The sequence below is a fragment of the Zosterops lateralis genome (genome assembly GCF_965231275.1).
Source record: "Zosterops lateralis genome assembly, chromosome: 16".
NCBI lineage: Eukaryota > Metazoa > Chordata > Aves > Passeriformes > Zosteropidae > Zosterops > Zosterops lateralis.
The window spans coordinates 2695474-2714508 of record NC_139776.1 but is presented as its reverse complement, the minus strand read 5'-3'; the positions used below and the strand labels follow the sequence as shown (position 1 = coordinate 2714508).

Sequence of the window (19035 nt, the reverse complement as noted above, 5' to 3'; positions counted from 1 at the left end):
TACTGATTTTTTTTGTTGTTTTACTGTTGCATTTTGAGAGAACGAACCCCTGAAATCATCTCAGAGAGCAGAACAGGCTCTTCCATCATCTAAAAATCTGTCTCTTAAAAAAAAAACCTACATGTGAAACTGGTCACCCCATCAGACACTGAGATGTGGGAAAGGAATCTAAATAAATCTCTTTGTATAATTCCATCAAACCCCCCTTTATAGCACCACTTTTACAGCAAAGAATTTGATACACTTGTCCCAAGTACTTATCTTCAGGTAAAAATTGCTTCCACACACAACAGGGATACTGCAGCTTTTAGCCAGACTTGTCTCATGGATCCAGTGAAGGAGTGAAGATCCTCAAGGATTTTTTAATTTTTTTTTTTTTGTTCCTCTCCCACTTTTTTTTACCCTTATTTCTTAAAAAAAAAAAAAAAAAAAAAAAAAAAGAAAAAACCCACCCAAATCTCAATATTCCCCCTGGCAAGATCATCTCAAGTCTGTGTGTAGGAGGAAGAAAAGTGGGGGGCAAAGTCTGGTTTTTTTTTTTTTTCTCCTTTTTACTTCCTGTGCTTGTCCATTTTGTCAATGGTTTTGTTGGTCTCTGCGGGGCTCTCGGCGTTCATGTAGGACTTGTCTGCTATTTTTAACGCCTCATTTAGGTAGTTCTGGACGGATGTCATGGCAGCACAGATGGCAGCGCTCCCAAAGCCGTGTGTGATCAGGCTGAAATGAGTCAAGCAGCCCTGGATGCCAGGGTCCAAGATGGGGCTGGGCCTCGTGTTTCCAAGAGGAGTTCTGTCCTGAGTCAGGAGGTCTGTGAATTCTTTGCAGATCTGCCTGTGATACACATGGAAAAAAAAAAAAAAAAAAAAAAAAAAAAAAAAAGGTGGTTATTTTATACCTTGCAAAACAAACAAACAAACAAACAAACAAACAAACAAACAAAACAAAAACAAAAAAAAACACACAAAAAAAATTCCCAAAAAACCCCCCAAGGAATTTCCATCAGATATTTGGCGTAAGTGCAGCAACTATAAGAAATTCAATCTAAAATGAAAGAAAAAAAAAGTCAGCATCATGTACAAACTATAGAGGAGAATAGATTTGCATCAGATATTTGGCATAAGTGCAGCAACTATCTAAGATTAAAGAAAAAATAAAAAAATCAGCATCATGTTCAAACTATAGAGAAGGGAGAATAGATTTGAATCAGATATTTGGCATAAGTGCAGCAACTATCTAAAATTAAAGTAAAAATAAAAAAAAATCAGCATTATGTTCAAACTATAGGCAAAGGAGAATAGATTTGCATCAGATATTTGGCATAAGTGCAGCAAATTTAATCTAAAATTAAAGTAAAAATAAAAAAAAATCAGCATTATGTTCAAACTATAGGCAAAAGAGAATAGATTTGCATCAGATATTTGGCATAAGTGCAGCAAATTTAATCTAAAATTAAAGTAAAAATAAAAAAATTCAGCATCATGTTCAAACTATAGAGAAGGGAGAATAGAATTCCATCAGATATTTGGCATAAGTGCAGCAACTATCTAAGATTAAAGAAAAAAATAAAAAAATCAGCATTATGTTTAAACTACAGAGAAGGGAGAATAGATTTGCATCAGATATTTGGCATGTGTGTAGCAACTATGGGAAATTCAACCTAAAATTAAATCAAAAAAAAGTCAGCATCATGTTCAAATTATAGAGAATAGATTTGCATCAGATATTTGGCATAAGTGCAGCAACTATCTAAAATTAAAGAAAAAAAATAAAAAAATCAGCATTATGTTTAAACTACAGAGAAGGGAGAATAGAGTTCCATCAGATATTTGGCATATATGCAGCAACTACGAGAAATTTAGTCTAAAATTAAAGAAAAAATAAAAAAAATCAGCATCATGTTCAAACTATAGAAGGAAGAATAGATTTGCATCAGATATTTGGTGTAAGTGCAGCAACTATGAGAAATTTAATCTAAAATTAAAGAAAAAAAATCAGCATTATGTTAAAACTATAGAAAAGGGAGAATAGAATTTTAGATTTCTGTTTATGAGCACCACTTCCTGACCAGCCTTGTGTTGCATCCCCAGCACAAAAAAAAAAAAAAAAACAAAAACAAAACGCTCTGCAAAATAATTTCTCTGGCTCTGCATCGTTTGCTCCAGATTTGAAGTGGGGAGTGGGAATTCAGTGCTGGTTTCTCTGAGAACTTTCCCAGCTGCAGCTGAAGCGGTTCAGGAAGGCTGGAGCAGCTGAAGAGGAGATGATTTAATTGAGTTGTGTGTATTCCATGTACATGTCGGGGAGGCTGAGGCCCTGATCCTGCAAACACTCACACATATGCCTGGCAAAACACGAGTGCCTAATAATGCTCCAGCATATGTTGTTTGCTTGCTTGTAAATCTGTCCCCCTTTGAAGGGATTTCACAGGAGCTGAGCAATCCTAACAGAACCATCACTTTATCAGAATTTCTCAAGTCTTCCAGAGGGTTTTTATTAGTGCCAGCAACAATGCCAATAGTGAAAATGCTCAGGAGGAGGAGGAGGAGTGCTCAGGAAAAATTAGCATAATGTATGAGCTATGGGCAAGGGAGACTGGATTTCTAGATTTCTAAAATTTTAAGAGATTTGTTCTTGTAAAGGATGATCTCTTTTAAAGGAAGGCTGCATGGATTGAACACCAGGGGTGTGTTTGTGAGCACAAAGTCAGGGCAACTTTCTCAGCCGTTCAGGCAGGTTTTTCTCAGCTCCTCTGCAGGTGGAAGGTGCTGTCAAAACCAAAAAATTACATTGACCCCAGACCAGAAAACAGCTCAGAGCAGAACAAAGCATGAACTGAAGCTGTTAAACCTGGGAGAGGAGCTCAGCAGGGGAAAGGGGAAAGCTGAGCACTCCAAACAGCAGTTTTAGATAAGGTTAACTCAGGTATTTCCTCCCAGGGACCTGCTCAGGACAGGGTTTATTCACAGGTGTCTGCACAACAGCCAGAACAAAGCTCGTCTCCTTCCCCCGGGTTTGTCACAGGGATTTGCTGAAGCACAGGGACTTTCCACACCTACCAAAGGATGCTTCCAGTGAACTATAAAAATCTCCAGCCACAACAGGGGAAAAGGGACTCTCCAGCAGCTCCTGAGTCCCAGGGGAAAGCTGGGAGCTGCTGCCAAATTCAGCTGTGAGGACACAGGAGCTCTCCTTGCTCCAGTCCTGACCCTGCCCACATTCCCAGCTCTGATCTTCACATCCTTGTCCCTGTCACACCTCAGGGCTGTCCTGGTGTGGGACTTTTCCTGAAAGTTTATTCCTGCAGTTGAACAGAACTGGTCCAAGCTGCTTTAGTTACCTACAGGCTTGTTACCCTTATTATTGGTTCAGACTAAAATAGAACTGCTTCCACAGCTGAATCCGAACCAAAACCAAATATAAAAAAAAGAATTGCTTCATCTCCCTAATTAAAATTACACACAAAAATCCGCCAAACTATCCCCCAGACACAGACAGTCACAAGTCAGACAAAAAACACGTTCAAAAAGAGAGAGAAGGACTAAAATCCAAGCTGGAAAACTTACTTTGCAGCAAGGAGCATGTTCTTCCTGTTGGCCATTTCGTTGCGGCCCATGTGTGGTCTGGTCAAATATTCAGCCACTGCTTTGGAAGGAAATTCTGTCTCACACACGTAGCCAAAGTCACGGGCAAGATGCACAGCTTCACCTGGGTGGGGGAAAGGGAGAGCTTGGTGAATTGGATAATATCATTTATTGGATGGAAATCGAGGATATTAAGGAAAAAATTTGGATTTTTGAAGTGTATTTCTGCTTTGGAAAGGGATGTCATTTTATCACTCATTATCATTTTTAAGTGATGGTTCTTTGTAAGTTTGTATCAAGAAAAAAAGAGATTTACAGAGGGTGACTGCTACAAAAAAAGAATTCTCTTGCTTTTATACTAGAAAGAAAAATTCCTGTCTCTCTCCAGAATAACTGCACAGCAAAGAACACGATTCAGTCAAGATCCAACTGTTCACTGATATTTAAAAAATATCTGCCAACTAAAACCCACATCACAATAAAAGTTTTCAGTTTACTCTTCTTTTGAAATATTTTTTCATAAGAATTTTCAGTCAGAAAACCAAACTGCAAAGTGTACAACCAGGCCACATTTTTTTTCCATTAAAACAATTTGATCAGGCTTAAAATAAAAGAGGATTGATGTGATCAGTGCAGTGTGCCTGTGTGTACATGTGCACACTCATCAGCTCTCTGAAACTTCCAAAGAAAGCTTTTAAATCCAAGTTTAAAATGCATTTTTAAACAGCAGGAAAGTATTGTTAGATCATTTTTTTCTTTTCATTTCAGCTGCTGCTTCTATTCCCATTAAACCCTGCCACTTCCAGGAGCTGCTGGGAACAGGAACACCAAATGTAAACCACACACGTCCATATTTACACACCCTTCGGGTCAGCTTCCCTGACAGAGGGTCCACAGAACATGGCACAGATTAAAGGGGCTCCAGTTTCCTAGCAGGAAGTCCAGGGCCATAAATCTCACTTTAATAAGCTTGTTTATTAGCAAAGCTTCTGAGGTAGGGCAGGACTGCACTCAGCTGGTCCCAGAGTCCCAAAGTTTCCCAACAAGGAATCAAAACCACTTGAATGTGAGGAGTTTCATCCCTTTTTGCCTTGTCTGCAAAACCCAAAACAAGCCTCAGGAGATGGAGTGGACAAAGGTGCCTTTGGCACATCCTGGCAGGGAGGAATTCTGCATCCCTGGGAGCAGGAGGAGCTGGGTTTGTGTCAGCAGGGCTCACAAGGGAGAGAAAAGACCCTCAAAAGCAGCACTGCAACATCCTCATCATGATCCCTTTAAAACAAACAAATATTTGGGTTTTTTTTTTACCCCACATCACTTTCAGGGACTTTCTAAGCTTTCCATGCTTTGCCCAGAGGATAAAAGCTGTGCATAAAGAGAGAAAGTTTATTTTTAAGACACTCTCAGGGGACTGACCTTCCACCAAAGATGTCAATAGTGTCACATTTGCAGCTTTCCTTCTGCCAGCAGGAAGATTCAAGCCAATTTTATCCAGTTTTTCCCTTAATGATCTGCCACCGTTTTTAGATTTGGCTCTGTAATTAAAAGAGGAAAAAAAAAAACCTCTTATTTATCTTCAGGGAACACTTCTTTTTAGGATGAGAAATTCCAGTTACTGACATTCAATAGGGTTCTGCTGGGGTGGGGAGAAGATAAAAAACAGGCTCTTTTCAAGTGACCTACTTTTTTAAATGCTCTATTTCAAACACAGCAGGTCAAAATCAAAATATTTCAAACTGCACCACTGAAACCAATGGGTGTAGAATGGTCACAAGCCAAATTAAATGTATGCAAAAAAAAAGAAGATGTAGAAAATGTCCTTGTTATGATTAATCAGGAGTATGAGAGTTAATAAAAGAAATAATTCCACAGGGTCTTGTGAATCAGAATGTGCTGGTTTTGAGACAAAACCTCAGCTCTGAACAGAGAACGAGAATAGTTGTCAGAGCTGTTAATAACACCTCTCCAGAGGCAGCAGAAGTGCAAAGAAATTTTATTTCCAAAGCCCTGTTAAGATTCAGCATCGCCGGGTGTCACAAAAATCGAGGACTCGCTGCTCACACACGGCACAACATGGGGAAAAAACACAAACACCGGGGGGAAAACACAGAAAACACAAAAACTGGGGGAACACAGAGGGGTAGGCAGGGAGAAGAACCATCCTACCTCCTGAGGACTCCTCCTAGCAGGGAGGCATTGAGACACTCTGGGGGTGAGAGCCTCCTCTGCACCTCTGCCACCGTCACCTTGTACTTGGAGGTGGAGCTGAGCAGGGAGAGCCGGCCCGGGACGGAGCAGAAAACCTCGTTGGGGTTTATCACCACCCCAATCAAGCCGTCCTTTTGGCAGGGCAGGCTCAGAGCGCTGTTTTTCGTTAGGGAGATGGGACCTGTGGGTGGCAGGAAGGAGAGCAGGTGTTTTTATGAAAAGGGGGGAAATAAATAGGAAGCGGTTTAGTGAGTTTTCTGGCTGTAAAAAGGAGATGGATCAGAGGGGGGGTTTGTTTGGTGTTAAATGCTCAGGACACTGGTGTCCCCCCTGTGCTCAGCATCCTTCTGCAGCTCAGGGAGCCAAAGGGCCACAAAACTATTCCTGACAATTCCTAGTTGGATTCCAAACAATTCCTAGTTGGATTTTGCCACTGGATTGCAAAAGGAGCTGCTGAACACAACAAATAAATACATATATATATATAAAATTTATATATAACATATTTTATATATATATTTTTTTTTAACCTTAACCCTGACCCTGAGAATGCTGTTCAAGGCACACACAAACCCCACAAAGCAGCAAAGCTGCTCTCACAAAAAACTCCAAATTAGCATCCTCCAGAGCTCCTGCCACAACAACTCTTTTCCCAAGGCAGGGCAGGGAGAAACCTCCCAGCTCCTGCTGGGCTTCATCTTCCACCTCGCACACGCAGATTTAAGAAACCGCCTTTGGAATTTAATCCCAAACAAATTCCTACGGCGGAGAAGGGACAGCCCAGGGGAGAAGCGAAAGTAAAGGAGCTGCTGCTCCTCGTTAAGAGCTCCAGCCTCGAGGTGAGGAGGGAGAAAACAAAAAAGGCTCTGCGAGGAGCAAACCACAGATGCAGCTTCGCTATCCCCTGGCCCAGTTCAGCCAGAGAAAGGGTTAAAGCGCCGAGGTTCCCCCTCGAGGGGGAAGATTTGTCAGTGGTGCATCTGACAGCGAAATTATTCTCCCATGAGCTAAAGGCAGCAATCAGCGCTCTGACACACACTCCTGCTTTTCCTCAGTTAAGAGATTTGTTTGAAGTCTTCAGAAGGAAAATTTCTGATTTTTTTTTTATTTTTTTTTTTTAAGAGCGCGAATTTGTTTAAAAACAAAAGCAAGGAAAAAAAAAAAGCTCTAAATTACTGTAAATTGAGTCAATACGTCTTCCTCCTTCCTCAAAACCTCAGCTACAAACCAATTTCGATTAAGATAAAGGCAAACAGTCTTCTGCCAGAGAGCTCAGCCTTTTCTCAAGTCTTGCAAACAAGTTGAAAAAAAAACAAAACAAAAAAAAAACCAACAAAAAAAAAAAAAAAATTGGAAAAAAAAAAAAAAAAAGAGGGAAAAAAAAAACTGTCTTCGAGTGTTAGGAACAACAAAAAAACCCAAACAAACAAAAGAAAAGCCCCGTGTCACTTCACAGACATATTTCAGGAAAGATTAAAATCGGTTCAAGGTCCTGGTTTCGATTAAAGCCACAACACAAGAGCACAAGGAGGGGCGACAATCGTGTCCCCGGAGGAATCTCACACCCCGGGGCACTTTGTCCTTCTCTGGGACAGAAAAAAAATCCAGCGACAAGAGAGTGGAATAAAAATCTCCTCGGTGTTTTATAAAAATAAAGAATTATTTGACAAGGGAAAGTAAAAACTGCGGGTGCCACCTTTACTGACCTTTTCTAATGACTGTCTGGTCGTGCATTAGTAAGTGTTGGTCTTCCACATTCTGCAAAGAGAAAGGGGAGAAAGTTTCACACCTGGAAGAGCTGAGAGGGGACAAAAAAAAAGCTTTTGGGAAATCCAACCCCTCTCTCCCCGCGCACCCGCATCCTGAGGGGAGAAAATGAGGATTTTCCTACGGGGATGGGACGTGCAAAAAGGGAAAAAATTAAGATTTTTCTGCAGGGACTGGGATGGGATGTGCAGAAGGGGAGAAAACGAAGATTTCTCTATACAGACGAGGATGGGATGTGCAGAAGGGGAGAAAATTAGGATTTTTCTGCAGGGACAGGGATGGGATGTGCAGAAGGGGAGAAAACGAAGATTTCTCTATACAGACGAGGATGGGATGTGCAGAAGGGGAGAAAATTAGGATTTTTTTGCAGGGACTGGGATAGGACGGACAGAAGGGGAGATGGGACGTGCAGAAGGGGAGAAAATGAAGATTTCTCTGCAAGGGACAAGGATGGGACGTGCTGAAGGGGATAAAATGAGGATTTTTCTGTAGGGACAGGGATGGGACGTGCAGAAGGGGAGAAAACGCAGATTTCTCTGAAGGGACAGGGATGGAATGTGCAGAAGGGGAGAAAATGAGGATTTCTCTGCAGGGGACAAGGATGGGATGCGCAGAAGGGGAGAAAATGAGGATTTCTTTGCAGAACGGGGATGGGACGTGCAGAAGAGGAGACAGGATGTGCAGAAGGGGAGAAAACGCAGATTTCTCTGCAGGGACAAGGATGGGACGTGCAGAAGCACACGGGGCCTGTCCCACCTGGCCAAAAGGGGGGATCAAGACCCTCCTTACCTGCACCTCCTCCATCTGATGAGCCATATCATGCAAGCCCAGATTATCGGCCAACGCCGAGGCATCCAACCCGTGCCCGTGGGGCAGCAGCAGCTCGGAGCGGCGGAAAGTCTCCCTGCGGCCGCCGGCAGAGCCGCTCTCCAGCGCCGAGAGATGCGGCACCAGGCCGGGGCGGGCGTGCGGGGCCAGCCCCGCCGGCTCCTGGCCCTGCCGGTTGGGCCAAGCGCTCTGCTGCTGGCTGGGCGGCGGCGGCGGCGGCTGGTGCAGGGGGTTGATGGAGAAAGGGTCCCCGAGGTGCGAGTAAGGATCGCTGGACTGGGAGTAAGGCAGCGGCTGGTACGGGGGCGGGAAATAGGGCGGCTGGAAGTCTGAGGCGCCCGAGTGCGAGAGCGGCGGGGCCGGGCTGTACAGGTGCTGGCTGACGGCCGACAGGTGAGGCAGCCGCGGGTTCCCGTTGCTGCTCCCATCGTGCCGGTCCTGGAAGGGACACAGGGGTGGGGGGACAGGGGGGTGGCCGTCAGAGAGATCGGGGGACAGGGGATGGCCTCAGAGGGCTCGGGGGACACGGGGTGGCCTCAGGGGACAGAGGATGGCCCTCAGAGGGATCAGGGGACAGGGGATGGCCCTAGAGGGATCAGGGGACAGAGGGGTCGCCTCAGAGGGATCAGGGGACAGCGAGGTGGCCTCAGAGGGCTCGGGGGACAGGGGATGGCCCTCAGAGGGCTCGGGGGACAGGGGATGGCCCTAGAGGGCTCGGGGGACACGCGGTGGTGGAAATGGGAAAGGAGAGGGGACAGGGAAAGGCGCCCTCAGCTCCCGGCTCAAGGAGTTTGGGGGTTTTTAGGGCGTTTGGAGGAAAAAATCAGCCCCGCTCCCGGCTGAGGGAGTTTGGGGATTTAAAGGTGCTTGGAGGAGGGAATCGGCCCCGCTCCCGGCTCAGGGAGTTTGGGGTTTTTAGGGCGTTTGGAGGAGGGAATAAGCCCCACTCCCGGCTGAGGGAGTTTGGGGTTTTTAGGAATCGGCCCCGCTCCAGCTCAGGGAGTTTGGGGTTTTAAGGCCATTGGAGAAAGGAATCGGCCCCGCTCCCAGGGAAGAGGTGACAGGGCAGTTCTGGCCGCTCCCCTCAGCGCGGCTAGCCCAGAGCAAACCCCCCTCCCGCCGCTTGTGCGAGTCGGCAGAACAATCATTAAAATCAGAAAAAAAAAAAAAAATTCAAATCAGAGGCGCGGCCGCGTTTCCCGGGCCGGGGAGGAGGCGGCGGGGCCGGGGGGGCTGTGAAGCCCCCAGAGCGATGGGGGACCCCCGTACCCCCATCCCAACCAGCCCCGAGGGGCCCCGGCTCTGCCCGACGGGGACACCGCGGTGCCGCCTCTGCCCCATCCCCAGTGCCGGGGCTCAAAGCCGAAATGTCTACACGGAGCTGATCCAGGGATTTAGCAGCTTCTGCCTTCACGGTCATTAAAATAACAGGGCCAGTTAATAAGAGGTGAATGGGGTCCCCAATGGAGCGTGAAGGGGGAACTGCGGCTGAGCTGCGGGAGCCCAGCGGGGCCGGGGGGACACGGAGAGCTCGGAGAGATCAAAACCCGGGAGAGGAGGGTGGGAGATGCTCCCGAGGGGAGGAAAAACGTGGGAAGGAAGGGTTTTCCAGGGCTGCTACCTGCCGGCCCCTCGGCATCCCGCCCCGCTCCGTGCAGGATGAGAGCTCGGTTCTCTCTCTCCGTTTAATTCAAAAAAGTTTAAAAAAAAATCGGTAAAAAAAAAGTAAAAAAAAAAAAAAGTTTTTTTTAAAAAAAAAGTAAAAAAAATAAGGTAAAAAATGTTATTTAAAAAAATAAAATAAGAGAAAAATTTACGCCTTCAAAGGAATAAAAAAATAAAAGTAAGAAAAGCCAAGCGGGGTCCCGGGGCAGGCACAGCCGCCTCTCCCGGCGCTGGCGGCGAGCGGAGCCCCACACGGAACCCCGCGGTTCCCTCAGCGGCCACCCCTCCTCTGCTCTCCTCTGCTCTGCTCCCCGCCGCCTCTCACCTCGCAATCCTCTTCGTACTTGACATTATCGGCCAGTTTCCACAACATGGCGTCCAGCGTCCGGCCCAGGTGCGCGGTGCCGCGATGGGAACAGCTCTGCCCCCGCCACGGGCGGTAAATCCACGGGCGCTGGGGACGAGAGCGGCCCCCCGGACGGAGCTCAGTTGGCAGGCATGAAGGCAGCTGTGGGACTAACCCTGCGAGCTTACGGTCACTCGCCTTCTCTTTTTTTTTCTTTCCCTTTTTTTTTTTTTTTTTTCCTTTGCCTTCCCCTTTTTTTCCCTCCCTGCCCAGACGCCCTTAATGGCAATAGGATTATCCTAACTCCTCCCCAGGGATGGCTCGGGCGCCGAGGCCGGCAGCCACTCAGGAGGGAGAGCGCAGCCCCAAAGCCACTCCTTCCCTCCTTCTTTCCGCGCCCGCGGAGGGCGGGCGGGGGGCGCGGAGCCCCAGTCCCCCCCCGTGCAGCCCCCCGGGGGTACCAGGGCTGCCCCGGAGGGAAGGATTCACGCGTGGGCATCGCCACAGGCTTTTTCCCCCGGATCCTCCACTGCTGAGGTCGTTTTGGGGCTGCGGGAGCAGTGCCGGGTGTTCCCCAGCTCTCTGTTCTTTTTTTGGGGCTGCAGGAGCAGTGCCGGGTGTTCCCAATCTCCCCCACTGCTGTGCTTGTTTTTGGGGCCGGGTATTCCCCAGGTCTCTGCTCTTTTTTGGGGCTGCAGGAGCAGTGCCGGGTGTTCTGCATCTCCCCTACTGGTGTGATATTTTTTGGGGTCTGCAGGAGCAGTGCCGGGTGTTCCCCAGCTCTCTGCTCTTTTTGGGGTCTGCGGGAGCAGTGCCGGGTGTTCCTCATCTCCCCCACTGCTGTGATTATTTTTGGGGGTCTGCAGGAGCAGTGCCGGGTGTTCCTCATCTCTCTGCTCATTTTTGGGGTCTGCAGGAGCAGTGCCGGGTGTTCCCCAGCTCTCTGCTCTTTTTGGGGGTCTGCAGGAGCAGTGCCGGGTGTTCCCCAGCTCTCTGCTCTTTTGGGGGGCTGCAGGAGCAGTGCCGGGTGTTCCCCAGCTCTCTGCTCTTTTGGGGGGCTGCAGGAGCAGTGCCGGGTGTTCCCCATCTCCCCCACTGCTGTGATATTTTTTAGGGGCTGTACCCGGGTGTTCCCCGCTCTCCCCACAAGTGGAAGAACTTTATCAAACCCCCCCCTGCGCCCCCCTCACACACACACCCCCGGCAGATTTTGGGCGAAATAAACTCTGGGAAAAAAAAAAAAAATCCTCGTAGCGAAAGCGAGAAAGTCCCAAATCCAGCCGGGGTTTCATTTGCGTAATTGTCAAGAGTTTGAATTACTGATGACAACTTGTAAGCTACCAATGTTTAAGGTATAATTTACTTAATGATCCGACAAGATTATTGCAGTGCTGTGGAACCCCCGGTGGGTAAAGCAGCCCTGATTCAGCGTCCCCGATCTGGGGATTGTGCCACTGGTTCCTCCCATCGCTTTCTTTTTATTTTAATTTTTTTACTATATATTTTTTAACGAAAATCCCGCCTTGTCTCATCTTTTCTCTCCAACTCGGGGCTGGGGAAGCAGGTGGGAGGTGAGACAGGCATTTTTTGGGACGCCGTGAGCACAACACTTTCATCTGAGCTTTAGCAAAAGACTCTCCCCTGTGCCAAAATCGCTACCTCTCCGCAGGCGTTTGATCCCTGCACTTGTGCGTGTCAGACCAAATGAACATCGCTCTCAAAAAGCGACGACTTCTCCCCAGTGTGTTGTTTTTTAAGGTGCATCCGGCTCGCTGCTCATTTCCATGAGAGGAGCCGGGTGTTTGTTTATTGTGACGGGGACAAAAAGCTGACCCTGGGCAGATCTCGCCTATATCAGTGCTCGCCTTCTATTAAAGGCCCCAGATAGACCCAACTCTCCACATTAAACACTTCATACCTCACCCACTTTATCCCCCCACTAAACACTAAAAAAAACCAAAAAAAAAAACCAAAAAACAAACAACAACAACAACAAAAAAAACACCCCCCAAAAAACCACAAAAAACCCCAAAAAAACCACAACCAAAAAAAAAAAAAAACCACCAAACAAAAAACCCCATAAACAAACCAAAACAACCACTAAAAACTAAACTAGAGAAGAAAAAAATAACAAGAACGCTTATTAAAAAAATAATAATAATAATAATCCGAACAGCTTAAACTCTTCTTCATGAGACTAAATGAAGGATCTAAAAATAAACCCGAGGAGGACGGGGGTGCTGGAAGTAACTGTTGGAGGTGTTATCTTGCCTTATCTACCGCGCAGGTGCTGATTTGCAGCACTTGGGTTAAGCCCCATCATAATCAGCGACTCCACATTATCATTTTTGGTGGAGCCTCTATTTATTTAATTTTTTTTTTTTAAACGACGGTGTTTTTCTTCCAGGGATGTTTCTTTGAAATGCAGCTCGCGACGATTATTGTGCCTGCGCTTCTCCTGGCGTCATTAAGGCTAGGAATCTAAATAATAAAATACAGGGGGAGCTTAAAGTTCATTTGTATTAAAGGGACAAGATGGATTTAGAAAGAAACGAGGGAGGGACAGTGGAGCCTCCCTGGTTTGGGATCAGCTCTTCTTCCTTCCCAAGGGGAATTGGAACAACGCTGGTGATTTTTATTACAACCTCCGGAGACAGATTTTATTTCTGCTCAGAAATGTCACACTGAGAGAGCAACACGATTTTATCCTTCTTTGGGACGGTCGGTGCATGAACACCTTCCTTTTGCTAAGAAAAATCAGGGAGATGAATCCGCATTCTTATTATTGTTTATTGTGTATCTGGGAATAACGTTTATAAATAGAAGGGATGGATAAGAAATTACCTAAATAAGCCAAACAGCAAAGCCATGAGAGCAGAGAGGAGGCTGAACGGCACAAAGTTTGAGGCGAACTTTCCCGGACATCCACTTGCTCCTGGCTCTGAGCTCGGATCGGGAGAGGAGAGGAGAGGAGAGGAGAGGAGAGGAGAGGAGAGGAGAGGAGAGGAGAGGAGAGGAGAGAGAAAGGAAGGGAATGATGCAGGGAGAGAAGGGAAAGAAAGGCAGGGAGAGAAAGGAAGGGAAAGCAGGGAGAGAAGGGAAGGCAGGGAGAGAAGGGAAGGCAGGGCAGGGGCGGGCACTGCCCGTCCCCTCCAGCCCGTTCCCGGCCCCGGCCCCGCTCCCGGCCGGTGCTGGATGCGGGTCCTGGTCCCCAGAGATGCTTTGCTGTGCCCGGGCACAGGCACAGCTCAGCCGCTCCGTCTTCTCCAAGAGCTCCGGGAGGGGATGAGGCTTTTGGAGGCGCTCGCTCTCCGCAGCTCAAACCGGGAGACGCAGCCGGGGGTCCCCGCGGGGCTCAGCGGAGAAACGCTCCCCTCGCAGGACCCTCCGGGACACCGGGAACTCCCCGGCAGCCGGGGCTGTGCGGGGACACCGAACCTCCCCGGACACAGAGGGACAGAGCCGCGCAGGGTCCCATCAGCAGCCGGGGAATGGAAAGGAGGTGGCTCCGGACAGGTGGCGGCTTTTATTTAGCTATAAAAAAAAAAAAAAAAAAAAAAAAAAAAAAAAAAAAAAAAAAAGGATAAATATTTTTTTTAAATCGCTGCTTTTACTCCGAGGATATCCCCTGATTCCAAGAGGCTTCTGCCGTTTCCCGTGGGGAGCGCGGAGCTCCCCCAGGCGTGAACACTGAACACGCTTCGGGAGAGGAGCCAGAGCCCACTGCGGAGCCTCTGTCACAGCCTGGAGTTTTCCTATTTGGCAGCAATTAAAAGAGAGCGTGGGGATGCTAATTAGTTACATCCTTCTTCCTCTAAAAAAATTATTTAAGCACACACACATATCTGTATTGTTAATGAGGCTGCAGCAACCTGTCCGGATTGTCGCCTCGGCTCCTGCCGAGCTCTGCAAAGGGCCCCGGGGGATGGAGCGGGGCTGGCACAGCGCGGCCGCGGGGAGGGGCGGAAAACGGGGTGTTCCTGCATCCCGGGGGTGTCCCTCCCGTCCTGGGTGTGTCCCCATCCCAGGAGTGTCCCCCCATCCTGGAGGGGTGTCCGGCATCCCGGGGATGTTCCCCATCCTGGATGTGTCTCCCTATCCCGGGAGTGTCCCCCCATCCCAGGGGTGTCCGGCATCCTGGGGGTGTCCCCCATCCCGGGGGTGTCCCCCATCCCGGGGGTGTCCCTCCCATCCTGGGGATGTCCCTCCCATCCCGGTAGTGTCCCCCTATCTCGAGTGTGTCCCCCTATTCCGGGGCTGTGCCCTCAATCCTGGGGCTGTGCCCCCATCCCAGGAGTGTCCCCCCCATTCCGAGAGTGTCCCCCCCATCCCGGGAGTGTCCCTCCTATGCCGGGAGTGCCCCCCATCCTAGGGATGTCCCACATTCTAGGGGTGTCCCCCATCCTGTGTCTCCCCCATCCCGGGGCTGTTCCCCCCATTCCCTCCCCGCAGGAGGGGCCGGACCTCCACACGCAGCCCAGAGCCGGGGGCAGAGCCGAGGGCCGGAACGGCTCTCGGGGGGCTCGGGGGTCCCCGGGCTCAGCGCCGAGATACGGACGGAGCATCCCCACCGCATCCCCCTCCCCTGCTGCCCTCCCCTCCCCAAACCCCGCTCGGGGAAGGCACTGAGCCCTTCCCGACCCTTCCCCGCATCCGGACAGATCCCAGCGGCCGCGCCACAGCCGGCACATTTTCCGCGGTTTATTTTTCTTTTCTTTTCCCGCTTTTCCGCCTTTTCTCCTCCTTTCACGGCGCCCCGGGGATGCGGGGGAGCTGTGCCGATCCGTGCACCGGGAGCATCCCCGACATCCCGGAGTGACGGGAGCCTTTCCTCGCCCTCGGTTGTGCCCTCCCGGCGGGGCAGCCCGGCCGCAGAGCCCCGGGAGCTCCCCCGAGGGGCCCCGGGCACCTGTCCCGCTGTTCTGTGTGCCCAGGGCCAGGTCGGACGGGGCTCGGAGCGATCTGGGCTACGGGAGTGTCCCTGCCCAGGGCAGGGGGTGGAACTGGATGATCTTTAGGGTCCCTCCCAGCCCAAACCGTTCTGTGACTCTACACTGGTACTGGAGGTGCTGCCAGCACTCAGCAGGGCTCACAGTGTGCTGCTCACCCCAAAAGTGAAGGTGGTGGGGACCAAACTGAATCCCTGCCCAGCTCCCTGCCTCAGCTTCCAGCCCTCACCTCTGCAGGAAACAAGAAAAAAGTGCCCACACTTTCTTTATTTCCCCCCAGCCTATTAATTTGCTTAATAAACACTATCCCAGCTATGTTTTTTTCCTGCTCCTTCCCTCTGGAGCTGGAGGAGCAGAGTCCCCTGGCAATGAGGTGCTGTGAGCCTTAGAGGATGTTCTGCAATGCTGCAGCATTAGAGGATATTCAGCAATTCCTGGGCAGGAGTGACAGGATTTGGCACCAGGCACTTTGGGCTCTGGGTTAGATGCTCCATGGCAGGTGGCAGAGGTTCAGAGTGATGTGCAGCTGCCTGGGGGCTCCTGCAGAGGAGTTTCTCTGGGTTTTGTGCACGAGAAGTTCTGTCAGGCTGGTTTGTGGCAGGAGATGGTTACCTGGGAGAGAGAGAGAGAGAGAGAGCTCTGCCTGCAGCCACAGCACAGGGCACAGCAACAGCCAAATTCCCAGCCTGGCCCTGTCCTTGAGGCAGGGGATGGCCACAGATGTGACAGCAGCTGCATTTACCTCTGTCTGCTCATCCCTGAAACAAGGATAACAATCCCAGCAGTGGCCAGGGCTGGATTCTGATCTGGTGGAACCAGGAGAGGAGTGGGAGCTGTGGGCCCCAATCCCCACCTCTGCCCAATGACCCCAAAGTGCCTCCTCAGGGCTCTGACATTTTGCCTGCAGCAGAATGATCATTCCATTCTGGGGAGATGCTCTTATTTTTTAAATTTCCCTCCTTTCTGTGTCCACCAGGAGCTGTTGGCCAGTGGTGCTCCAAAGGCTGCCATTGCTGGGCTGTGTGAAATCAAATTCAGCTCCCTCCTGCAGGGAACAGGCTCAAAATAAAAGATCAAAACCCCCAAACAGTAAAAACATCACAATGCTAAGAGTGAAATCAGGATTCAGATATTTATTTCCTGTAACTAAAAAGATAAACAGGCTCTTGTCTCAATAGAGATAATTCATATTATAAAAAATGAAGGTTGGTGATGATGTTTCATGCAAACAACTCTTGGGGCACCATGCTGGGATTTGGGGAAGGTTCCTCTGTGCACAGAGATGGGCACCAGGTACAAAAAGGTCTTTTCCATCCCTCACTTTGAGGGGTCCTGCACCCTCAGGGTGTCAATCAAGTGTGTGAAGTGTCTTTTATAAAACACTCACTTCTCCATGTACATCCAGACAAACACACACAGACATGAGAGGGAAATTGTCTGAAACACCTTCCAAGATGATTTTGGGCACAATGTAAAGCAGAGATGCAGACAGTGCCTGTGCAGGAGGGGAGGAATGTACAATGTTGCCTTATTTCTAGTCACCTTTCACTCTTCAGGGGTGATGAAATCACTGAACTGACCTCAGTGTCAGGACAATGGGTCATGCAGGGATTTTCCCTGTAGGCAATTTAAGTAAGTAAAAAAAAATATTCAGTTACTCTCTAATTTCCATGGTCCAGTTTCTTGAAAACTCCTAATCCCTCTGAATATCCAGTTTTTCCTGGAGTTCTCCATCAAACTCAGCTGGACAAAACCTGAACTGTGTCACGAATGGGGGAAAAGCTCTCTCAAGGGCTCGATTTTGATTGCTCTAACAAACACATGCAGGAGCTGGGTGGTTTTTTAACAGATTTTTTTTTTCCATGTAAAATTATTTATGGAACTTCCTGCAGCACCAGTGCTGCGGAGGCACAGAGGAGTACTCCCAAGTAAAAAAAAATTGACGTTACTTTGAAGCCTCTTATCCACATTCAGGTGGGGTTGCACAGGGACACAGGTTTGGGATGTCCAGGTGATTTTTCTTCAATGAAAACCCCCCATTCTTTGCTGTTCCCCAACAAAAGGGAGGCAGTATGACTCAGGGTGCTTCAGTTCAGATGTGAATTCCAGCAGCATTCCAGGCACCTGCATTTCTGGGCTCCCTGGGATTTAGGGGCCACAGCCCAGACATCACCAGTCAACACTGTACAAGCAGCTTTAAATCTCCAAAAATCCATCAGTGGAGAGCTCTAAGTCAGTATAAATTCACTCCACCAATGCAAATGTATTGAAGATGAACCTTGCAGCAGTTTCATGTTGTGTGAGATGTGCTCACACCATTGCAGCCTGACCTGGTCTGACATCCTGTCCCCAAACTCAACCCCCTAAAGCTCCAAAGCTGACCCTAAGCCTGTGCTTTGACTGACTCTGCACAAAGGCAGCCCTGGGGTGGGTCCAGATCAAATTTGGGCTGTTTGGGTGTCCAGAGAGCTGGGATTAGCATGGCCTTGGACAGCAGCCCAGGGAAGCCTTGGGGGGTGTGAAAAGAGCTGCTCCTCCCTCTGGGACATGGGAAATTTGGCTTTGGACACTGTGGGACACGGATCTGTCGAGGAATGAGAGGGAATTTGGAGGACAAGGCAGTTTTGACAAGCCAGAGTGTCACTGGTGCAGGATGGATGGTGCCTTGGAGAGCTGAGAGAGAGGAGGAGGAACGAGGCCACCACTTCCTCGTGCCGGGCTGAATTGGGATTGAAAACAATCACAGCACAGCGAAACAAAAACCAGCTCAGCTCGACAGATGCAAATCCAGCGGCAGACACGGGCTCAAAGCAGGTCAGGCTGTGCCCATGCAAATGCTGCCTCAGCCTGGAGCTGTCCAAGGGTGTGAGCTGGGAGTGACCTGAGGAACTCTTGGAACCCACTGATGATTCCAGAATTTCTGTGCTCACAGGCACTGACCCCCCAGCAAACACTGCATTGACCTGAGGCCGTGGAAAAGGCTCCCAAAATTGAGTGACAGCACTGGGATTGTGGGTGTGGGGTTTGGATAGAAGTGTGTGATAGCACAGGGGGGAAAACTTGGGATTAAAGTTTTTAGTATATAGTACTAAGGTGAATTGTATAAATAATATAGAATTGTATATGGGGCAAGGTGAAGGGTTTAGGGCATAGGATGGGCTCTTCTTCTTTCACCACCTTCTTCATGGGTTTGGGTGATGTTTTGTAATTGGGTGAAAAAGTCTGCATTGCAGACCATGGGTATTTGGTTATTGGGCTGAAAGTAAAAATAATACAGGTGTCATCTTGTTGTTGGATAATTTATGCTTAAAATACCTTGGAAAGAGTTAGAGCCATTTTCTACCTTGTTAGCTGGAACTCACAGCTTGTGAGACTGTAACATGGATAAGAATTAATAAAAATCTGAGCCTGAACATGCAAACTCCATCTCCTGAGCACTAAACCCGGCTCTAACATAAGAAAAGGAGATAAGGAACTCACAGAGAGGCTGGCACAGTGCCCGAGAGGCTGCGGGAGCCCTCGGTGGGATGCTCCTTCCCCTCCTGGAGCTGGAGTAGCCATGGGGGAGCTTTGGGCAGAGCCAGGGCCATGGGGAGCTGCTCTTGTGTAAACACTGAGTACGGCAGCCAAAGTGCTCCTCTGTCTGTCAGCGGGGCTTATCCCGGCCAGCTCCTGCCAAAGGAATCCCTGC

At 49.0% G+C, this 19035-nt stretch overlaps 1 protein-coding gene across 1 annotated transcript; it reads right to left on the bottom strand.

The window, feature by feature from the left end:
• Positions 1-417: 417 nt before the first annotated feature.
• TFAP2C (transcription factor AP-2 gamma) lies at positions 418-11015 on the bottom strand. The gene is made up of 7 exons (XM_083873023.1): positions 10375-11015; positions 8346-8822; positions 7496-7547; positions 5748-5970; positions 4998-5116; positions 3564-3705; positions 418-831 (listed from the first exon to the last, which is right to left on the bottom strand). The coding sequence occupies exons 1-7, from the start codon at positions 10420-10422 to the stop codon at positions 552-554; spliced, it is 1341 nt and encodes a 446-aa protein (XP_083729149.1). The 5' UTR covers positions 10423-11015; the 3' UTR covers positions 418-551.
• Between the last annotated feature and the right edge of the window lie 8020 nt (positions 11016-19035).